At 52.7% G+C, this 19,518-nt stretch overlaps 3 protein-coding genes and 2 long non-coding RNA genes across 13 annotated transcripts in view; 2 read left to right on the forward strand and 3 right to left on the reverse strand.

Annotated features, from left to right (window-relative positions):
- Positions 1-89: 89 nt before the first annotated feature.
- On the forward strand, positions 90-13,675 carry LOC125327567 (malignant fibrous histiocytoma-amplified sequence 1 homolog). Of its 5 annotated transcripts, none has more exons than XM_048307202.1 (10): positions 90-3,680; positions 4,282-4,573; positions 4,997-5,183; positions 6,108-6,298; positions 6,389-6,876; positions 8,044-8,201; positions 8,707-8,866; positions 9,327-9,397; positions 9,498-9,604; positions 13,427-13,675. In XM_048307202.1, exons 1-10 carry the CDS (start codon positions 2,479-2,481, stop codon positions 13,493-13,495), a joined length of 2,925 nt encoding a protein of 974 aa, XP_048163159.1. In that variant the 5' UTR covers positions 90-2,478; the 3' UTR covers positions 13,496-13,675. The 5 variants fall into 5 exon arrangements, with proteins under 5 accessions (XP_048163159.1, XP_048163160.1, XP_048163162.1 ...); XM_048307203.1 differs by lacking the exon at positions 13,427-13,675 and adding an exon at positions 9,814-9,947; XM_048307205.1 differs by lacking the exon at positions 13,427-13,675 and having other exon boundaries at positions 90-1,820; positions 2,801-3,680; positions 9,498-9,947.
- On the reverse strand, positions 5,201-6,418 carry LOC125327570. Its single transcript, XR_007204311.1, has 3 exons — positions 6,277-6,418; positions 5,570-5,663; positions 5,201-5,431 (listed from the first exon to the last, which is right to left on the reverse strand). It is a non-coding gene; the product is annotated as an uncharacterized LOC125327570 (long non-coding RNA).
- On the reverse strand, positions 7,358-16,574 carry IRF7 (interferon regulatory factor 7). 3 transcript variants are annotated; one of them, XM_048307207.1, is made up of 12 exons: positions 16,488-16,574; positions 13,920-14,086; positions 13,670-13,832; positions 13,176-13,338; positions 13,012-13,094; positions 12,789-12,834; positions 12,578-12,679; positions 12,316-12,504; positions 12,034-12,159; positions 11,527-11,907; positions 11,247-11,365; positions 7,358-10,538 (listed from the first exon to the last, which is right to left on the reverse strand). In XM_048307207.1, the coding sequence occupies exons 2-12, from the start codon at positions 13,940-13,942 to the stop codon at positions 10,392-10,394; spliced, it is 1,542 nt and encodes a 513-aa protein (XP_048163164.1). In that variant the 5' UTR covers positions 13,943-14,086; positions 16,488-16,574; the 3' UTR covers positions 7,358-10,391. The 3 variants fall into 3 exon arrangements, with proteins under 3 accessions (XP_048163164.1, XP_048163165.1, XP_048163163.1); XM_048307208.1 differs by lacking the exon at positions 16,488-16,574 and adding an exon at positions 14,609-15,514; XM_048307206.1 differs by lacking the exon at positions 16,488-16,574 and having other exon boundaries at positions 13,920-15,514.
- Positions 15,562-16,805, forward strand: LOC125327571. Its single transcript, XR_007204312.1, has 2 exons — positions 15,562-15,974; positions 16,233-16,805. It is a non-coding gene; the product is annotated as an uncharacterized LOC125327571 (long non-coding RNA).
- Positions 16,645-19,518, reverse strand: part of SLC25A22 (solute carrier family 25 member 22) — a 52,926-nt gene continuing 50,052 nt past the window's right edge. For all 3 annotated transcript variants that reach the window (XM_048307209.1, XM_048307212.1, XM_048307211.1), the window contains exon 10: positions 16,645-18,829. In XM_048307209.1, the coding sequence (XP_048163166.1) occupies positions 18,676-18,829 (154 nt within the window). In that variant the 3' untranslated portion in view covers positions 16,645-18,675. The remainder of the gene's footprint in view (positions 18,830-19,518) is intronic.

The following is a 19,518-nucleotide window of genomic DNA, read 5'->3' on the forward strand; positions in this document are numbered from 1 at the left end:
TTTGTCTTGCCTCTTGGCCTGGCTGTTCCGTGTAAACCTGCAGAGTTGGCTCTTGCATAAGGAATGCTGTGTTTGTGGAAGAGGATTGGAGTTGGATTAGTAATTTTCCCTCCTCCTCTGCAGGAGAACTGGTTTTCCTGTCAAGAATCAAAGGAGTCCAGCACACAGTCTGACTTCATCTTGGTTGCTCTAGCAAAGCTCCTTGCCCGCAGGTGCTGCAGAGCACCAGATCTTTTAAGTGACTGTCTGAAATACAGGTCCTTAAATGATATTCAGCACCCTTGAATCTGACTTGAATCATTCCCCATCAAACCCTGCTAGGTAGGAGATGTTTCACAGAGAAATTGAAGAGAAAACCAGTAAGTTACAACTGAGAAACTGGCTTTCCCTTCACGGGAACTGGTTTGGAGGGTTTATTTTTTTACTATTTAAACAAACCAAGCCTATATACCAGTAGTGTATGGACTGGCACAGTGCTTCACTCTCATCATTCTGTGCTAGAGGAGTGTTTATGGATGAATCCTGAGCATTTTGGAGTTAATCTTCCTTGGTTCCGTATGCTTCCTCTATGGAAGTGCAGCCTGGCTGGATGATAAGGAAGTGGTAACTTTGGAGTGGCTTTGAAGATCTTTGGAAAAGACACGGTACTGACTGCAGAAGAACAGCTGGCAGAGAAGCTGTAGTTTTCAAGCTGAACTTGCAGCTAGAATACATACCTGGAATATGGGTGTGGGGTTGTGAATACAAACACTGCTGATAGATTTCTGGACAAAATAAAAATTCAGAAACTTTTATGGCACTGTTGGCACAAGAATGAGAGAATGTGATCTAGTTGTGCATACACTTAGGGTGGAAATTGGATACCTCTGAAGATGTCAGAGGAACAATTCTGCCATAACCTGTGTGTAAAAAAGGTAGGTGGCGTGAAAAACAAGTCTTGACCAAATAATAGAAGCAACTACACTGTTTACCAGGAAGACAGTATCAGTCTGTTTCATTCTTTGGGCAGTTTCACTGCTTCGAATTCTGGTTAAATGTTGCCCTTGAACTGGCAGTAAAGATAACAGCCTGTTGCAGGGTGTATTAGGAGTGCCTGCACTGTAAGGCCTGTTAAAATTTGTTACCTCTGCGCTTGCAGTCTGCTGAGACTGAAAACTACACCTTCTGCATGTGCTTTCTGCTGCAGTGAACATGAACAACAATACTGGTTCTTTCATTCTGTCTGCCATTTAAATCATCAAATTCTAAGCTGCCTCCTGGGAGAGGCAATGAGAAACATTCCTAAAAATGCCTCTTCTGCTATGTTCTAGAAAACAGTTTTTCTAGAATACTGTGTATACTACTTGCCTTTTTTTTTTTTTTTCCTTTCTGGTTGACCGTCTTGGATCAGATGCTGCTGCGTGTTTAAGGGAAGAAATCTTACTTATTCAATATAGGCAGTAGTTTGGTGACAGTAAAACCTCTTGTTAGTGTCCTTTCATTCCTTTGCAAGAGGGGTGATGCCAAAAGGTCATTCAGCACAGGCAGGGAGGGATGCTGCACCAGGAATTTGACTCAGGAACTGTTTTGCCACCATATTTGTCTCATAGGTGACCTTCAGTACTGCTTTTGGGATGTAACCCTGGCCATACCATCTGGCCAGAGGTGCTCGGGTTCTTGAGAGCTGCTCTGAGGTTGGATGGAGAAAAGAGAGGGTGGGGTTCCCTGGCAGAGCGCAGGGAGGCGGGAGTGACACAAGAGGAGGAAACGAAAGGGGGCGGCAAGTGCCCGGAGGATCCAGGTGGTGCCACGCTGCAGGGTCATGGCCCAGCCCAGAGCCTGTGAGTAGCTGCCCTGGCTCTTCACTGCTCTGGGTCAATGGTGGTGGGAGTCCTTTGGCTTGTCCCCGATGGAGAGACTGGGCATTTGGGAGAGGGCAAAGGCTTGCTTTCCTGCTGGGCTTGGAGCATGTCCCATGTTTCAGTGGTGATGCTGAGAAATGATGATGAGTCAGTCCTGAGTGGGGTGCATTGCATAAGGGGATGCCATGCTTGGTGTCACGGGAGGAAGTGAAACGAGAGAGGAAAGCAAATCTAACCATGTTTTCTTTGGTATCATGTGATCCCCATCCCGCTGGCGCTCTCCTCGCCTGCAAATCTCTCTGCTCTAAACACCCTCTGTTTGGGGATGTTCTCAGCCATCGCTGAGTCCCTGCCTGTGTGCCCTGTCCTTTGGGGAACCCCACCGTCCCTGTGTTATTCCCCCAGTCTCCCAGGGCTGGGAGCATCTCTGCAGGGAATCACAGCGTCATCTGGAGGGGAGAGGATGTGAAAGAGGAAGTGTCTGAACTCGCTGGCCCTGGCCTCAGTGAGTGCATCCATGGAGCTGTGGCCAAGAGCTGAGTGGGCTGGGCGAGTTATATGGGGAGCAGCTGTCCTGACGTCAGGTCTGCCCCCCCAGCCCACTGCTAGGATTAGAAAACTCCCAGTTTTGGGGTAGATGCATCTGTGCCTGGAGCTCTTGCAGGGCTCAAAGCATGAGAACAAATCTGTTAATGTGACACTTGGGCTGCAGGTCAGCATCTGGTGGGAACTGTTCCTGTGTCTTCAGTCCCAGCCAAGATCCTCAGCTTCAGTTCCTCTCTTGGGAGGACACAGGGGCTGGTCAAGCAGTAATTGTGGTTGCACTGTTCAACCAGCTCCTCTGCTTTTTCTTGCTGGCCAAAATCATCCCAAAGTCATGCAAAAAAAAAGAAATAATGGTCTGCAATTCCAAAGCATCAAAGTCTCTTTTAACCACCTTCCCTGTCCCATATGTCCAGGTCAGGAGCAGGAGGACAGGTTTCGTGAAGTGAATCTCTCTACCCAGAGGCTGCGTGTGTTCCCGCCTGCAGTCCTGAGCAATTCCATGCTGGAGAGCCTTGACCTCGACAGGAACAAACTCAGGAGCATCACCGGCATTTCTAAGCTTTGCAACCTCAAGAAGCTGATACTGTCCAAGAATGAGTTTGTGGACTTTCCCAATGAAATCCAGAGCCTGGTCTGTTTGGAGAGGCTTGAGCTGAATCAGAACCAAATCCGGATCATCCCAGAGGGGGTTTTCTCCCATCTCCCCAGGCTTAAGCACTTGCGACTGAACAACAATCGTCTCTGTGCCCTCCCCAGGGACCTGGCAGCTTGTCAAGGCAGCCTTCAGTACCTCAACATCTCCAACAACCTGTTCCGGACCTTCCCGCAGCCTGTCCTGCAGCTGGCACGCTTACAGGAGTTCCATGTGCAGAATAATGCCCTTCGCCAGCTCCCCAAGGAGCTCTTCCAGGGACAATCCCTGAAAGTGTTTAAGGCCAGTGGGAATCCCCTCCGGGAGCCACCCAGTGAAGTGTGTGCTGGTGGCATTCAGCAGATCCGGAATTACTTCAACCAGCTTCAGCATGGTTTGGGGCAGGAGGACAAGAGGGTCAAGACCATGTTCCTGGGGGCCTCACTGGCGGGGAAGTCCACAATCTGCAGAAGCCTGAAGCAAGGGCAATCCAAACTGGTTCCTGAGGAAGAACGAACAGTTGGCATAGAGATCAGTGAGTTCCAGATCGAGGACTTCACGTTTCTCTTCTGGGACTTTGCCGGCCAGCTGGAATATTACATGACTCACCACGTGTTCATCACCCCACAGGCACTCGTCATCCTTGTCATCAATCTTCACATGTAAGTGCTTAGCTGGTTTGGATTCCAGGTAGACCAGGGAAACTAAAAAGGAGCTGGGGAAACTTTGCACTGCACGAATTCACACCGTTTCCATTGGGCCTTGAGGCCTGGTCTTCGCACCACTGGCATAGCTGGCTCTCCCCCTCCCCCTTTTTGCAGATCAATCTTTTAATCCACCAGGTCTGTCATCACCTTGCCAAAGGCCTCTGTTTGGAGGGGTTGAATAAGCACCAACTCCTTATGTGACAACTGAACCCCCTCTGAACAGACTTGCTTTCTGCAAAAAAGCAAATTCCTACAATCCCGTCTGTATCCTGTGGTGTTCCCTGAACATGGAGGGAGCATCAGGCTTGGGTTTTGTGCTACAGAGGGATGCTCCCATTCACAGCAGGGATTGACTCTGCTACACCCCATAGCTTAAGGATGGGGAACTGAAGGATGAGCTTGGATACAGTCCATGTCAGCTTCTGAGATCTGAGCTCTTCTCCAGTGAGCTCCTGGGACAGCACGGAGTGTGTGGTCAGGCCTGCACTGGTAGAAGTTGGCTGGAGATCCAGAGGGTAAGATGTGAATTTGGGATTTTCTTTTTCTCCCTCCCCAGGTACCAAACTAATGACAAAACTTTCAAGGAGCTTGTTGGTTTCTGGATCAACAACCTGTCCATGCGAGTGCCAAACTCGGTGGTGCTTCCTGTGGGAACCCATGTGGACTGCTGCCAGGAGCAGGAGGTAGCAGAGAAGACACATGACATCATGGCCAGGATCACAGCCATGCTGGCAGAGAGAAAAAGCAACCTTGCTCACTTCATCAACAACCTGGAGGGCAGTGAGGAGCCCAAGTTTTACATGGACCAGTGGGAGAGGCTGAAAGAGATGGAGAGCTGCACGTTAACTGTAGGGCTGAGATTGTCCTGGGTTCTGGCTGGCTGAGGTCACCCTGTTGTCTCTGGCACCCCAGGGTGCTACTGGCTAAGGTGATCTGGTGCAAGTGCATCAGGCCACTACTGCAGCCCCTCCCCAGGCTGGGGTGGACATGGTAACCCCTGGCTGTGACCTGCAGGGTCCTTGTCCCTGGTAGGTGATGGGCATCTCCTCTTGTGGCTTGTAGCAAGTGCCTGAGGAGGAGTGCAAGGGGCCATTCACCATCACCAGGTGATTTTCAGGAATTGCTGCAGAACAGAGGTGTGAAGCAAGTGCCCTCTGAAGCTGAGCCAGTGGTGTGTTCCACCCTGAGTGACCTCATGGGCATTAAGTCCTCACAAGCTAAAAGACTTCTCCGGGTGTAGTTTCATCAGGAATGTGCTTCCTCTTTTCCAGATCTTAAATTTAGTTGCTGTCAACTGCACGGATCACTGTGACATCAAAAAGCTCGAGGCCACTATTTTGGAGCACGTGAAGAATGAGGAGCTCTTCCCCGAGGTCTTCCGAGTGCTGCCGCCCGTCTATAGGCAGGTGGAAGCTGCCATCGTGGATATTGCACGGAGCGAGGAGGTGGCAGACCATGGTGAGTGGTCTGCAACCCTGCCATGCTTTTCTGAGGGGAGCTTCTGTCCCGTGCCTGGGACAGGCTCTCTCCAGTGCTGTCCTGAGTTTGGGATGGGCTGTCCAGTGCTTGCTGCAGCTTCTGGCCCTGTTTGTGTGGCAGTGGGGTTGCTGCTGAAGACCTTGCAGCGTTAATACTGAGCACGCCTGAACGGGCCATGCTGTCTGGTTCCTTGCTTTCCAGTGATGTTTTGCTTTCTCCTCTTCTTCCTGCATAAGCAATTAAAAAACCTTGCAGGGCTCCACAGCTTTAATGCTTCCATGTGGTTTTCAAATTTACATCCTTCTAACTTTATTTAATGGCCCCTACCTTTCCCTAGACCCTTTTCCATGTCTCCTGTGACTTACCGGGATTAGCAGACAGCTCCAGCCTCTTGCTTATGTACCCAAAGCAGGTACGAACACCACCAGTTCCCAGTGACATCTCTGGCCCCCCTGGCCACTGCAGGATTAGAGAACAAGGAGCAGAGGCTTTTCTTCTGTGGAGATAAGCCAGACTTTGTTGCCTGTCTCTCTGCATTGCTGAATGTCAGTCTGAGGTTTAACTGGCAATCTGAGGTTTTCTGGCTGGAAACAAACCTGCTTCCTCAAACAATAATAATAAAAAACCCCCAGTGTTAGCCTCATTTTTCAGAAAGTTCTGGCAGGCTGTTGCCACTGCTGAGCCAAGGCAAGGCTGTGGGGGCTGCAGGGTGGCAGTGGGACAGCTGAGGAGAGGCAGAGCATTTTTGGTCACAGTCACAGAGCATCACTCTGATCCCAGTTACTTCCCCAGGGATGGCACAGGTTATGTGGGATGCTGCTGGTGTTTGTTGGCTCTCTGAAGCATCTACCTTGGAATGCTGTGTCTGAGAGATGCATTCTGAGCTCCTGTATCTCCCTCTAGGCATGATGGACCTCCAGTACCTACTCAGCAAACTCTCGCAGCACAAGCACCTGGCCGGCCTGGGCAGAGAGCTCCTCCAGGACATCTTGCGGTACCTCCACCACATTGGGCTCGTAGTGTGGTATGAGGAAATCAAGCACTTGGAAAGCACCGTCTTTCTCCAGCCTACCTTTTTAATAACGATGTTCAAGGTGAGCCTGGGGATCAGGACCATCTCCTCTGTAGAGTCCAAGCTGGGCTCCTCTCACTGCCACCTCACCTCTCCTTCCCTTCCCATGCAGCTCCTGGTGCGGTACCGCCTTGTCCAGCAGCTCGAGAGCATCTCTGTGGAGACACTGATCGGGGAACACGCCACCATCAGAGACAGAGCCAACTGGGTGTGGACCTTCAAGTCAAAGGCAATGCTGTGCCACCAGGCTGTGCGTGCCTTGGTGAAGCACCAGCTCTGTTCAGAAGGGATGTGGGATGTCTTTGAGGAAATCATGGGACACAGGCCTCACAGAGGGAGAGGGAAGCTCTTCAGCCTCCTGGAGCACTTTGAGCTCTGCCTGGAGGTGAAGCACACCGACGTGCTCAACCCGCAGGCCACGGAGTTTGTGCCTGGAAAGCCATGGGAGACAACACGGAGCCAAGGCGAGTCCTGGTACTTGTTCCCAACCTATCTGAACCAGACAGAGGAAGTGTCTGAGGTGTGGGGAGGAGATCACCCTGAGGACCTCCACATCCGTGCCTACTTCTCACCCGAAATCCCTGAGGGCTTCTTCCAGAGGTAAGCACTGGTTTCCAGCCATCAGTGAGGTTGTGGGATTGAGTTTGCTCGGTGTAGTACCAGGATGACTCTCAGCAAGCCCTTGGCCTGAGCCTGGGAGTCAAGATACCAGGATGGCTTCTCAGCTGTGCCACACATGTGTGGGGCCCTGGGTGAACCCTTGTGATGTTCGCTGCCTGGACATGAGCAACGGCCACGCTCCTTCTAGCCACCTTTCATTGGGGTGGGGGGAATGTGTTTGGCTAATCTGTGCCCATCCAGGCAGGCAAAGGTCTCACAGTCCTACCCGAGAATGTTCTAGTTTCTATGGGTGTTGGAACTATACCAGTTTTTGGAACTTCTGGTTTTCTGGACTGGTCTAGAGTTCTGTCTGACAGTGGTATGGTTAAACCCCAACCGGCAACCAGGCACCACAGAGCCACTCAGTCACCCTCCCTGGCTGGACTGGGGAGAGAATCAGAAAAGTGAGAAAACTCATGGGTTGAGATTAAGACAGTTTAATAGTTGAAATAAATTATAATAAAAACAGTAATAGTGATAATAATATTGTAATGCAAAGGAAATCAGCAAAGAGAGAAATTAGAGAGAAGAACAAGTGGTGCAAGTAAAAAACAATTGTTCAGCACTAACCAACTCATGCCCAGTCTGTTCCCAAGCAGTGGTCCCCCAGTCAGCTTTCCCCAAGGTTTATATGCTGAGAGTGATGCTACCAGCTGTGGGATAACCCTTTGGTCATTTGGGGTCAGCTGTTCTGGCTATGTCCCCTCCCAGCTTCTTGTGCACCCCCAGCCTCCTCGCTGGCAGGGCAGCCTGAGAACCTGAAGAGTCCTTGACTTGGTGTAAGCCCTGCTCAGCAGCAACTAAAACATCAGTGTGTTATCCACATCATTCTCATCCTAAATCCAAAGCACAGCACTGTACCAGCTACTAGGAAGAAAATTAACCCCATCCCAGATAAAACCAGGACAAGATGGCCAACTCTGGAAGGATCTCTTGGCTTAAGAGGCTGCTCCTGCTGCTTGAGCTTTCAGTAGGGGAAGGTCCTCATTTGGTGTCTGCCTCTGTTCTTACTGAAGCTCAGCTCATATTTTCAAGTCCACCTGGTACCACACTTTCTTCCATAAGCTAGGAGGAAAGTGGTGAAAGCCATGGGCAATCTCCTCGCAGGTTCCTGGTGAAAGCTTGCTCCTTCTATTCCACACACTGGGTGGCGAAGGTGACCTGCCTGCTTGTATGCAATGGCAAACCTCTGCTGATCAAAGAGAATAACCAGAGGGCCTACAGCTACCTGGAGCTCCGCTGCAGAAAGCCATCGGAAAGGACAGGTAAGATCCCTGATCCATATTTCATGACTCCCAACTCCATGTCTCTCCTGAGCTCCACCCCTGCCACCTCCAGCCCTCTGGGAAGTGTCCCAAGAAGCCTCTGCCACATATCCTAGTCTGGCCTGGCTCCACCAGCAGTCCACTTACAGATTTCCTCTTTCTCCATGCAATTCTGTTCAGGACTCCTTTAGAGGTATCACATAAAAATGGGAAGTCAAGTTTTCATTCTTGTCATGGAGCAGATGGGTCATCCTTGCCCAGAAGGCCCCAGCAGAGTACAGTCTAAGGCTGGGTCTTCAAGAGATAAGTAAAAGGGCCACCCAAGTTGGGGAGCTCTTCCAACATACCGTTAAATTCCTTATGGCGGCTTGGTTAACTGGAGAAATGGAGCTGGTCCAACAGTTGAGGCCGTGGGCTGGAAGTGATGTGTGGGTCACCACAGCATCTCCTGGGCTGCTGTGGCTGGGGGCTGTAAGCAAGCACGACATTCTCCTTTTGCTGGAAGGGTTCCAGTTTGCCTGGGACTTCCTCGTGGCAGTTGTGCTCGTCATCCAGAAGCTCGCTGAGGAGTGGCCGGGGCTGCACGTGTGTGTGAAGACTCCCTGCCGAACGTCCGGCTGTCCTGCAGAGTTCCTCTGGCCGGACATGGATGGCACAGGTGCCATGTACGTACAAGCTGTGCCCCTCCAAGCGAGGGCAGGACCTGGGTGGTCACTAATGCAATGCTGGTGGGGCTGGTCAGCTTCTAAAAGCCACGTGAAATTAGTAATGAAATTCGCTGGCACTACCGTGTCATTCTCCCATAGCAGCTCTCTCCATAGCAGCTCGTGTCCCACGTGGTGTTAGCACTTTCTGGTGTGGGAAATTAGAGCATGGAGAGAAAGGTGAAACAGATGAGACTCTGGGGCTCAGGCACATGATGTTCACTCTGGACACATGCCCACATGTCCCTGTTTCATGAAGAGCTGAAGGTGCTCAGGCACCCAGGAGGGCAGTGGTTGTCCCACCAATTGCAGCTGGTCAGGGTGGGAAAAGCAAGCCTCTTCCACTGCCTTGGCATCGTCTTCCTTGGGGAGTGCTGAGGGCAGCTCCTGCTCCTTCTCTCCTGGGCTTTTTCCTCCACAGGACAAAGGAAGACGTTAAAACCTGTGGGACGTGTGGGCACCGTTTTGGTGCAGAGCTGCTCCTGCCCAAAGGTGAGCCCAGTGTCCTGAGTTAGTGCCACAACAGCACTCAGGGGAAAGAGGGCTGAGGGTTTGCTGGAACTGGGGTGCTAAGGGTGTCCCATTCCCACAGTACCCAGGCAGTTGGAGGAGCCCCTGGCACAGCCCTCTGCTCACTATTACGTGACAAGCTACGGGACCACCACTTTTGGACCTAGCAGCATCCAGGTCACTAGGCAGGTAAGAACACTGCCACCTCCCCTTGCCCAGGGACCAGATGGTCAGGCTCCTGAATCAAGGGGATGCATTTGCTTGCAGCCTGGGGAGGGCACACCCCATCTTCAGGCAGCCCTCTGGTTTCCACACTCCTCCCTGAGATACCACCCCTTCTGCACCTCTGAGCTGAGGTCTGGGTGCTTCGTGTTGTAGTTACTGCCTTATTTTTCCAGAACATCTCCAGTGAGTGACTCCAGGCCAGTGCTCACGGAAGTACTTTTGTTTAGCAAAAGCGTCCTCAACACATTCTGCTTGCAAGTCATGTTTGTAGCCTTAATGCATGGAAATAAATTCATTGATAAATGCATCCCTTCAGGTGTGGGAAGTCACCTCATCTACTCAAAATTTAAAGGGAAGAAGGCACTGATAAGCTCTCTGATACCAACCCGCCCCTGCCAGCAGGGACTTTGCTGAGACAAGGCTGGGCATGGACCCTGGTGGTTCTGGGGGTAGAAGGGGGTAGCGAAGATTTCAGACTGATAGCAGAGGCAGGTGTCCAGGCAACAGCAGCAAGAGAGAACTACGTTTCTATACATACATATTTTAACTTGGAAAAATTAAGAAAATAAATCTGTAAATTACCACACTCCACAAAAACACACTAGCAGCTGATGGAGGGGAAAAGCAATGTGTGACTCCAGGACTGGTCACTGAAGCTGTCCTTGGGCTGGGGGGTGCTGGTTTGCAGAGGCTGGGATGCCCAGTGGTCCTGCAGCCTGTGCCAGGGCCATGGGGAGCGGGGCACGAGGGGTCAGCCCAGTTGCATGTTGTACTGCTCGATGAGCTCCATGAGGTCGAAGGAGTTGGAGAGCTGCAGGCTGAGGGTGTGGCTGTCAAGGGAGGAGGCTCCCTCCTGCAGCACCTGCTCGTAGTAGTACTCGCAGAACTTGGGCACCAGCTGCAGTGGCAAAACATTGGGGTCAGGGGCAAGTTAGGGGCAGCTGCCCGATGTGGCTGCAACACCCTGCATAGCCCTGTTCTCCTGGAGTGCAGAGAGGAGATGTCTGGGGCACCCTTTGTCTCCCCCAAACCCTGAGGGTCCCTGGCCCTGGGCAGCTGCCTTCCACACCATCCTGCCCAGACCCCAAGTGTCCTCTGGCCCAGGCAGCTGCTCACCCCCGCCCCATGTTTCCCCTGGTCCCCAAGGGTCCCCTTCCTGGTCACAAAGCCGCCCATGTCTCCAAGGGTCCCCTCCCCTGTCACTCAGTTCCCCCATCTCTCTCAGCCCCCCAGGTCCCCCCTCCTTGGGTATCCAGATCTCCATCTGCCCCATATCCTGAGGGCTCCCAAACCCCACACTGAGAGTCTCCCTTCTTGTGCACCCAAGCACTCACCTCCCCTGGCCCCTGAGGCTGTCGCTACCCAGTCCCTGAGGAAACTCCATCACCTCTTCATCACCAGGGAGTCCCCATCCCTAGGCACCCAGAATCCCATCTGCCTCAGTCCCCAGGGGTCCCTCTTCAGGCACCCAGACCCTCCACTTCCCACCCACCTTGACCTCGAGGATCCCCCTCCTCAGGTACCCAGAGTCCCAGCTCCCCTGGGACTCCATGAGTCTCTCCCCTTCCCTGGGCAGCAGTGGGATAGTGGGTTTTGGCTACTGCACCTTGACCAGGATGAGCTTGGACTCCTTAGGCCTGTCCTTGGAGAAGGCCTGCCCAAAGCAGAGGTAGATGGTGAAGTCAGGGGATCGCTGCCTTTGGCCATTGCGGAAGTCCCTCAGCTCTGTGAGGCAAAACAGGGATCAGTTTTGGGGTGAGCCTGGTGGAACAGAGGGACTGGGAGGGTTTGGATGCTTGTAACATCCTGGGGCTGGCTCCCATGAGCCCCAGAACCAGGCTGGGCAGGAACTAACATATGGGGAACAATGTGCCACCCCTACCCACCTGTGCAAAACTCATGGAAGTCAAAGATGGGTGTTTCCTGGTCCCGGCAGAGCAGGTTGGGTGGGGGCTCCTCGACCCCCTCGAGCTGCTGGGACAAGGCCCAGAACACCTTGCACTTCTCCCGGCGGGTGGCAAAGACCTTGTCGGTGCGTTGCTCCAGCTGCAGCCCCGCGACGCCCAGCAGCTCCTCGGTGAGGCGCCGCTGCTTGCTGTCAGCCACGCTGGCGGGGCTGGGGAAGCGCACCACATGCCAGGGGCACGGGGCCTCCAGCAGACTGGGGGGCTGGTATGTCAGCAAGCAGTGGCTGCCCCCAACCACCTCCCGGTGGAACTCCTTCCCCCGGTAGTAGATGGTGACATCCAGGATGGAGACGATGCCATCTGCACCAGGAAGTGATCAGCAGCTGCATCCTCCAAACTGAAACGTTCTCCCTCTCCAAAGCACCCCCCAAGCATATTTAGTGTTAACAATTGTAATCATTATTTATAGCTGTGAATAACCCTCACCTGTGTTATCCAGCAGCAGCCGTGGCTGTGGCACAGGGCTGGCAGCAGGGACAAAGCACGTTGCCTCCACTGGGTACTGCGTGGGGCCCGTGCCCTCTGTCAGGTGGCACGGCAGTGGCATGGCCCCTGCAGCGGGAGATGAGCAGCATCGGCATCACCATTCGGGATGCAGCAGAGTGGGGGCTGCTTTGGCATGGGGTCCCCATGGCAGCACGCCAGCCTCTTCCCACTCCCTTATGGCATTCCCACAGCCAGGGCCGGATCCTGCTGCACAGCACCCACCTGTCTCCTCTGGTGGCATGAGGCCCGGTGGGTGGTAGGTGTCCAAGGTGGGCTGCTCCACCGGGGGAACCCATTGTGGAAATGTCGTGGGAGGGAAGCAGTTGTTTTGGCTGGGGTCTGCATAAAGCTGGAGCAGGGTGTCCTGGTGAGGCTGGAGCATGACATCCTGATCCCCTGCAGGGAAACCACCTGTGGGAAGGTGCTGGGGTCACCCACCCAGGCAGCCACCCACTCTGCACCCCGTGAGCAGGGCTGGTCTCACCTGTGGGCACCCAGGACTGGGCCAGTGAGCCAAGGTCACGGGGGGAGATGTCACACTGCTGCAGCAGCTCCTCCAGAATCGAGAGCTGTGGGTCAGTAGGTCCTAAGGGGGAGTACAGTGGGTGGGATATCTCACAGCCACAAAATCAGCCCCAGCTGAGCCTAGCAGGGTGTCCTCCCCCAAAAAAAAGGAGTGTGAGACTAGTGCTTACCTGGGACAGCGATTGCTGAGGCCATGTCTTGGGAGTCATGCTCCAGCTGGAAAGGGAAGCAGATTGGGATCTTAGTGCTGTGGTTGCCAGGCACTCAACCTCCCCCAGCCCGTATTTTGGCCAGGTGCTGGGTTGCAGCTTGGGTGCACCCTAAGGACATGAAGTTGAAATGCCTGCAAGTGGCAGCAGGGACACCCCTGGCCTGCTGTGCCCACCCAGCTACCTGGAGCTGCTGTTGTGCTGGCTGTTGGTCCACCACAGGGTTAGGAATGCTGGAATCTCCCTCCTTGCTGTGCTGGAGGGTGGCTGAAAGGAGAGCACCAGGAGTGGGAGGTCCTGAGATCTCTCACCCCACCCAACACAACCCCTCCTTGGGGCGAGGCTCACCTGAGATAATGGAGAAGACCTTGTGTGGGTCATCACCACGCTTGGAATGGTCATCTTCCAGCTTGAACATTTGGGTGCTGCTCAGGGCACAGCGGAAGTTGGTCTTCCACTTGGCCAGGTCCTCGGAGCCTTCCTCATACCGCCCACTGACCTGCGCCCAGGCCTGGGGGTGCAGAGGTGTGAGCATGGGGTCCCTGGCTCCATGAGCATGGAGGCTTCCAGGGATGACTGATCTTCCCCCACCTTCCCAGCTCCCATATCCCACCCACGCTGAAGACCTCAACTTGCTGCTGGTCACCATCCTATCCTACCCCTCTTGAGGACCCTGAGGGTGCCGCTGGTCACTCGAACCCTCCTACCTGGAAAACCTTGAGTGCACTACGGATCAACCCCATCCCCCACACCTTGAAGACCCAGAGGCTGCTGCTGGTGACCCCCACCCTGCCCATCTTGAGGATCTCCAAGTCGCTGCTGGTGATAGTCATCCCACCCACCTTGAAGACCTCCACGTCACTGCTGGTGATGTCCTTCCTGGCGTTGTGTTTCCAGGGGACGCGAAAGGTGGTATGGCCAGGGTCGATCCAGCACAGCCCCCTGTAGCTCCCGCTGCTGATGGCGTTCAGCAGCCACTGCCCGAACCGCAGCTTCTGGGCTTCCCTGCGGGCGCGGGACTGTCACCGGGAGGACCGGGGCCACCCGGGGACGGCGACCCGGGGAGGGCCGGGGGTGCTGGGCGCCACTTACCCCTCCTTCTCCGGTGCTGCCATGGTGCCGGGTCCGCAGAGCTGCCGTGCCGTGCCGTGCCGTGCCGTGCCGTGCCGTGCCGTGCCGTGCCGTGCCGCGCCGCGCGGTGACCTCAGCGCGGGAACGGCCGCCTCCTGCCCGATCCTTTATCCGCCCCTTTCGTTTTCCTGGAAATCACGTGTCCCTTCCGAAAGTGAAACTGCCTCTGCTCCCGCGGCGGGGCGGTGCCGCCGCTCCCGGGAGCGCCCGCGGGATGCTCCGGCTCCGGGAACGCCGCTGCGCAGCCCCGCGCAAGCCCCTGCCCAGATTAGCAATAATTAAATAAACCGGACCTCAAGCTGAGCGTGGGACACCCGGAGCGCAGGGGGTCAGCCGCACCCGCTCCCGCCGGGGCTTCCCGGGGCTGGAAACCCCCGGGCCACGTGCAGATGTTTCTTTCAATCCTTCTTCTCCCGGCTGCCTTGGCTTGCACGCTAAGGCCGTGCTGCCAAAATTTACAAACCAATAAAGGCCGAAGTGCGGCGGGCAGCTCTCGGCACCGAAGCAGAGGCGAACCAGCCCATGCCCAACACAGGAGGAGGATAACGGGCAGCAACAGCGCCCGCCCGGCTCTTCCCTGAGCCCTCTGAGCTCTGCGGGTGGCAGTCAAAACAACCCAAACACCCTGAGAGGTTTTTCGAGTTCCTTACCCAAGGACCAGGAAGGGGTGGAGGGGTCAGTGGGGCTGAGGCACGGGACTACAGCTCTTCCCCAATGTGGCGCTTGTTTTTCAGGAAATTTCTTCTTTCCAGGAAGTCCCTACTGCCTACTAGGCACTTTACATGGAGAGTTTTTCAGAACACTGCCTTTTGTTTACCAGGAAGTTTCCCACTTCCTAAAAATCCCCTGGTGCTTTCCAGAAAATTTCCCAGTCACTTTGAGGCTATGTCCTCCTTGTTTCCTGGGAAATGGCTTTGTTGCTCTCTAGAGTCCTCCATTCCTGTCTACGATTTTTACCTCTGCTTAGAGGATCTCCATTGCTTTCCTAGGAAATTTCCCCATGACTGTTACTCCCTGGTGAGAGGAAAGCTCACGTCTTCACAAACAATTGGATGGGTGAAGATGTGGGTGTTCACATCTTTGAAATGCGTCCTCATGTCTCTCCTAACTCCGGGCCGCAGGTTTGTTGCAGAGCCCACACAGCTTGGCTCCTGAAACAGACACGGGTCTGCACAAGCCTGAACCTCGGAGCTTCGGGGTACAGCAGACAGCCCAAGAGAGAAAACCCCGCAGGCGTGTGCCCCGGTGGACTCTCTCCCTTTATTCGAATAAAGTGGCAGGACTCCTCTGTCTCCTTTTTGGACACAAAACTCTGGCATTTGTGGATTTTCCTGACACTGGGAAGCAAGACATTATTTCCCAAGAAGTATCATTCATCCTCTCCAGGCAATTCCCCTTTTGCTATCCACCAATTCCTCCTTTGCATTCTGGGAAATTTCCCCTCTAGGAAATATCACTGTTACTTTCTTCAAAAATGTCACTTCTGCTTTTCAGGAATTTCCCAGGTATTTGAGGAAATTTCCTCCTTGCTTTCTTGGAATTTCCCTCCTTTTATTTCTAGGCTACCCCCCCCCCCCCCCCCCCCCCATAGCCTTGTATGAAATTTCCCCATTACTTTCTACAAATTCCCAGAATATTTCTCCCTTTGCTTTCAAGGACTTACCCCTAGTCATCGCATGGAAATTCCTACATTGTCTTACAGAAAATTTCCCCTTTGTGATCCAGGATATTTAGCTTTCCAGGATGGTTTCCCTTTGTTCCAGGAATTCCCCTATTGGTTGCCAGGATTTTTCCTTTTGTTTTGCAGGAATTTCGCCCCAGGGTTTTAGGAACTTTCATCCTTCTGTCCCAGGGAATTCCACAAACCAAAACTGACCCAAGCACCTGAACCCAGGACAGGGGCATTCCGCAGATCCAGCAAAATGAATTTAAGGGCCGTGAACACTGTGAAACCCAAAGAGGAGCCAGGAGAGCCGGGTCAGGGTGGGAGCAAGGGACAAGGCTGACATGGAGAAGGTACGACTGGAAAGGGCCCAAGGTGGGTGGAGGACCCTCTGCCAGAGGAACAGGTGGGAAGAACAAGGAGTGGTGCTGGCTGATGGCTCCTGCCCCAGGGACAAGCGGCACCCTCAGGGAGGGGAGCAGAGGCGTGTTTATTTACTTTCATTCCTCAATGCTGCAATCAATGCAGAGAGGTTTCAGCTAATAGGTGATTAATTAATCTGATGGGAATGCTCCCATTTTAAACTTCTTTTTTTTTCTTTTTGCAAGCAGGACCCTGCGCAGCCACAGCCACTATCCCCTGCCACCTTCCCAGGTCCTGCTGACTCAGGGACATGTCCTGGAAGCTAAAAATCAGCCTAATTTAGGTCACCAGCTCCTGCACGGTGGAAGAAGAGATTTCAGGAGGAAGAGTCAGTTTTACAAAGAAGTTTTTAAAAGCATCCCAAAGGACAAGGAGAGCTTTCCCTGAACCTTAGACATTCACTGCACAAAATTTTCCTTCAAACTTAACCCCACCATACAAACCTGCACTCCACACGCATCCCTGCAGCCACAAGTCACCCAGGTTCAGGGGACAGTCCTTGCAGGCAGAAGGGCAAGCTGAAACCCCACAACTTTTATCAGCAGTGTCCCTTTTGGGGACCCTCCCTGTAAATCAAAAAGCAGCAAGGAATGGGGCACCTTAAAGGAAAAAAAATAAATCTTTCTCTTTTAATCCACCCAAGGGAAATCCAGAGCAAGAGCAGCATCACAGCACTACACACAGCACAGACATCTATCATCGCCTTTGCACAGATTCCTTCCCAGTTACACGGAGAAGTCATTAAAAGAAAAAAAATTATTCACATATGCAAAGTGACAAGTAACAAATCAGCCACAGAACAACTTTTTCAAAGAGAAAAAGGATGCATCAAGGAAGAAGGCCCTCAACATACAGGTTTCATGAAAACCTAACCCCAAGAATGGTCAAACAGGTGGTTTTCTTTTAAACATTAAAAACAAGGATTTTTAAAAATTAATTTAAATACACATTCAAAACACAAACACCAAGCAGGTGCCTGGAGAACAAAGCAATAAAAAGGAATGAAAAGTGAATTCAACCAGTTTAATTTCAACACCGAAGTTGGGTGGATCGCACCAAATGGAATAAATAACGGAGAAGATCACACTGGGTTGGTAGATCTCACACTTAAGACCATTTAAACTAGAATTAATTACACAGCCCAAGAGAGTACTGAACGAGGAATTCCTCTGACAAGGGATATTAGCTGGGGCAGTGTCCCTTTCATAGAGCAGGTTGTAGGTGTAGATTTGCCCCCTGCCACCCACCACCAATCCCCACCCCAGGAGCAAACAGGATGGTGGTGTGATGCAGAGGACTCGCCCCCACAAGTGATGGACACACAAACACCTCCTTGCTCAGGGAATGGGAACCCTCTGCCTCTTCCACACCCGCTGGCTCCAGTCACACCCAAAGCAAACATCAGAACACAACCAGACCTTGTGCTCTCACCTGGCAGGGTGAGCCCACAGGCACAGCATTTCTGCTACGGCTCCCCAAGGTTGATCAGCTGATCTAGACCTGCAGCCACAGCTTTATCACACTGGGGATGGGCAGGTTGAAGGAATGTAAGTGGTTTCTTGTTGTTTGGTTTTCCCTCCCCACAACCCTGCATTAAAAAAAAAAACAAACAACACCCAAACAAAAACCAGAACCAAAATAAAACTAAATAAAACCCCCACAAAACGAAACAAACAAAACAAAAACAAAAAGCAAAACCAAAAAGACCCCCCAAAAAAACCCAAACAAATAAAACAACAAAATAATCCCCAAAAAACACCCCAAAACAAAAGTAACTTGATCCCAAGTTCCTCTCCCTTCCCTGCCTGTAGCCAAGCAGGGAAGCACCTTTGGACATTCATGTGATCCCACAGACATGTTCCCTACAGAGCAGACATCTTATTTCTGCACCTCACCCGGATGTGCCTGTGACACCTAGTTAGGAGGGACATCCCTTTGCTTTAAAACAAAAATAATTACAAAATCAATAGGAACAATCAGAATTCATTTAAGTCCAACTCGTTTTTAAAAAGGGAGAAGGGAGGACTGAAGGTTTTCAGGCCAAGGAACTTGCCAGATCCAGCATCCCCCCCACCCCTGCCTCCAGCAGCAATGAGATAAGACCCCTTTGTGCAGCATTCACTCTTGACCCGAGGTCAGCAGAGCCAAGAAGGTGCTGAGGGGACACAGCTGCCCCTCCAGCTCCTCCTCAGACAGCTGGCAGCTTCAGGAAGAAAGGGAAACTGAGGTGGATGAGGGTTGAAGCTATTTCTTTCCCATCTCTCCTTCTCCCCAAGACTGAGAGGAGACTTCTGCGTCTGCAAACCCAGTCTGTGCTCACCAGTGTCCTTAAGAATGCATATTTAAAACCAAAAAATTGGAAATTAAGAAGAGAGATAGAGAGAGAGAGAGAGAGAGAGAGAGAGGTGCATAATTAAGTATTGTCCGTGGAAGGAGCGGGAGGGGGCAGGCTCCAGAGGGAGCAGAGAAGGGACTCTCTCCCTCCCCATGTTGCCCATCTGGACACCAGGTCCCTTCGCATCCCTGCGCGAACCCTTTGTGCTGTTGCTGACATCGATCGACACGGATGGTGAACACAGGGATGAATCCAGCGCTGCAGAGGGCGGGAGGGCACACGCAGCCACTCCAGGGCTAGGCCCGGTGCTTGGGGAGCATGTCCAGCAGGAATTCCGCAATGCCGATGAAGTAGACAACTTGTGCAATGCCAAAGAGAGGAGCAATGACCAGGGCTCGGCAGTAGGCCCCTTTGAAGAAGGCCGTGGGCCCTTCCCTCTGCCAGATCTTCCTGGGGAGAAATGACACAGACAGGTAACTGTCCATCCTGCCCCTCCACCGTGCCAGGAGAGCCTTTGGCCATGCCCTGGTTTCTACCTCCCTCCAGAGACTAATCCCAGGCAAGTGCTGTTGCCTGGCACAGCCTCCACAGCAAATCATCCATCACTGCCCAAGTGCTCTGCAAATGGCCACGCAGAAAATTGCCCCATCCCTACATCTGGCTACATAGAGGAGTGTCTGCCTATGTCTGGAAGCACAGCTAAGACAACCCCATGCTTGCATTGAGAGGTCACCCTGCTCAAATCTCCCCCCTCAGCATGGGACAGAGCCAGGTGGCAACAGATTCTGGATACCACAGAAATACAAAAGCAGAAAAAGTCCCTTCATGTTTGGAAGCAACCAGACCATAGTTCAGTAAAAGATCAGAGAGAGGATAATGCAGCTGGAGACAGCTCACTCTGGCAGCACTCCTGCAGACACTGTGCAGAGCAGTCCCAGGAGGGATATGAGACTCAATACTGTAGGATTTCCCAACAGTAGGGCCTTGGGAGAGACTACCACAGCATTGCCTCCCTTTGCAGAAATGAAATCTCAGTGTTATGACTACTGGGGTTTGGACAGAAGTATTTAAATATAAATGGTATGTTTTTCTTGCTCAGTATGGGAAGAAGTTCTCTTTTACAAAACTATATATATATA

Source organism: Corvus hawaiiensis, chromosome 6 (assembly GCF_020740725.1).
Source record: "Corvus hawaiiensis isolate bCorHaw1 chromosome 6, bCorHaw1.pri.cur, whole genome shotgun sequence".
Classification (NCBI taxonomy): Eukaryota; Metazoa; Chordata; class Aves; order Passeriformes; family Corvidae; genus Corvus; species Corvus hawaiiensis.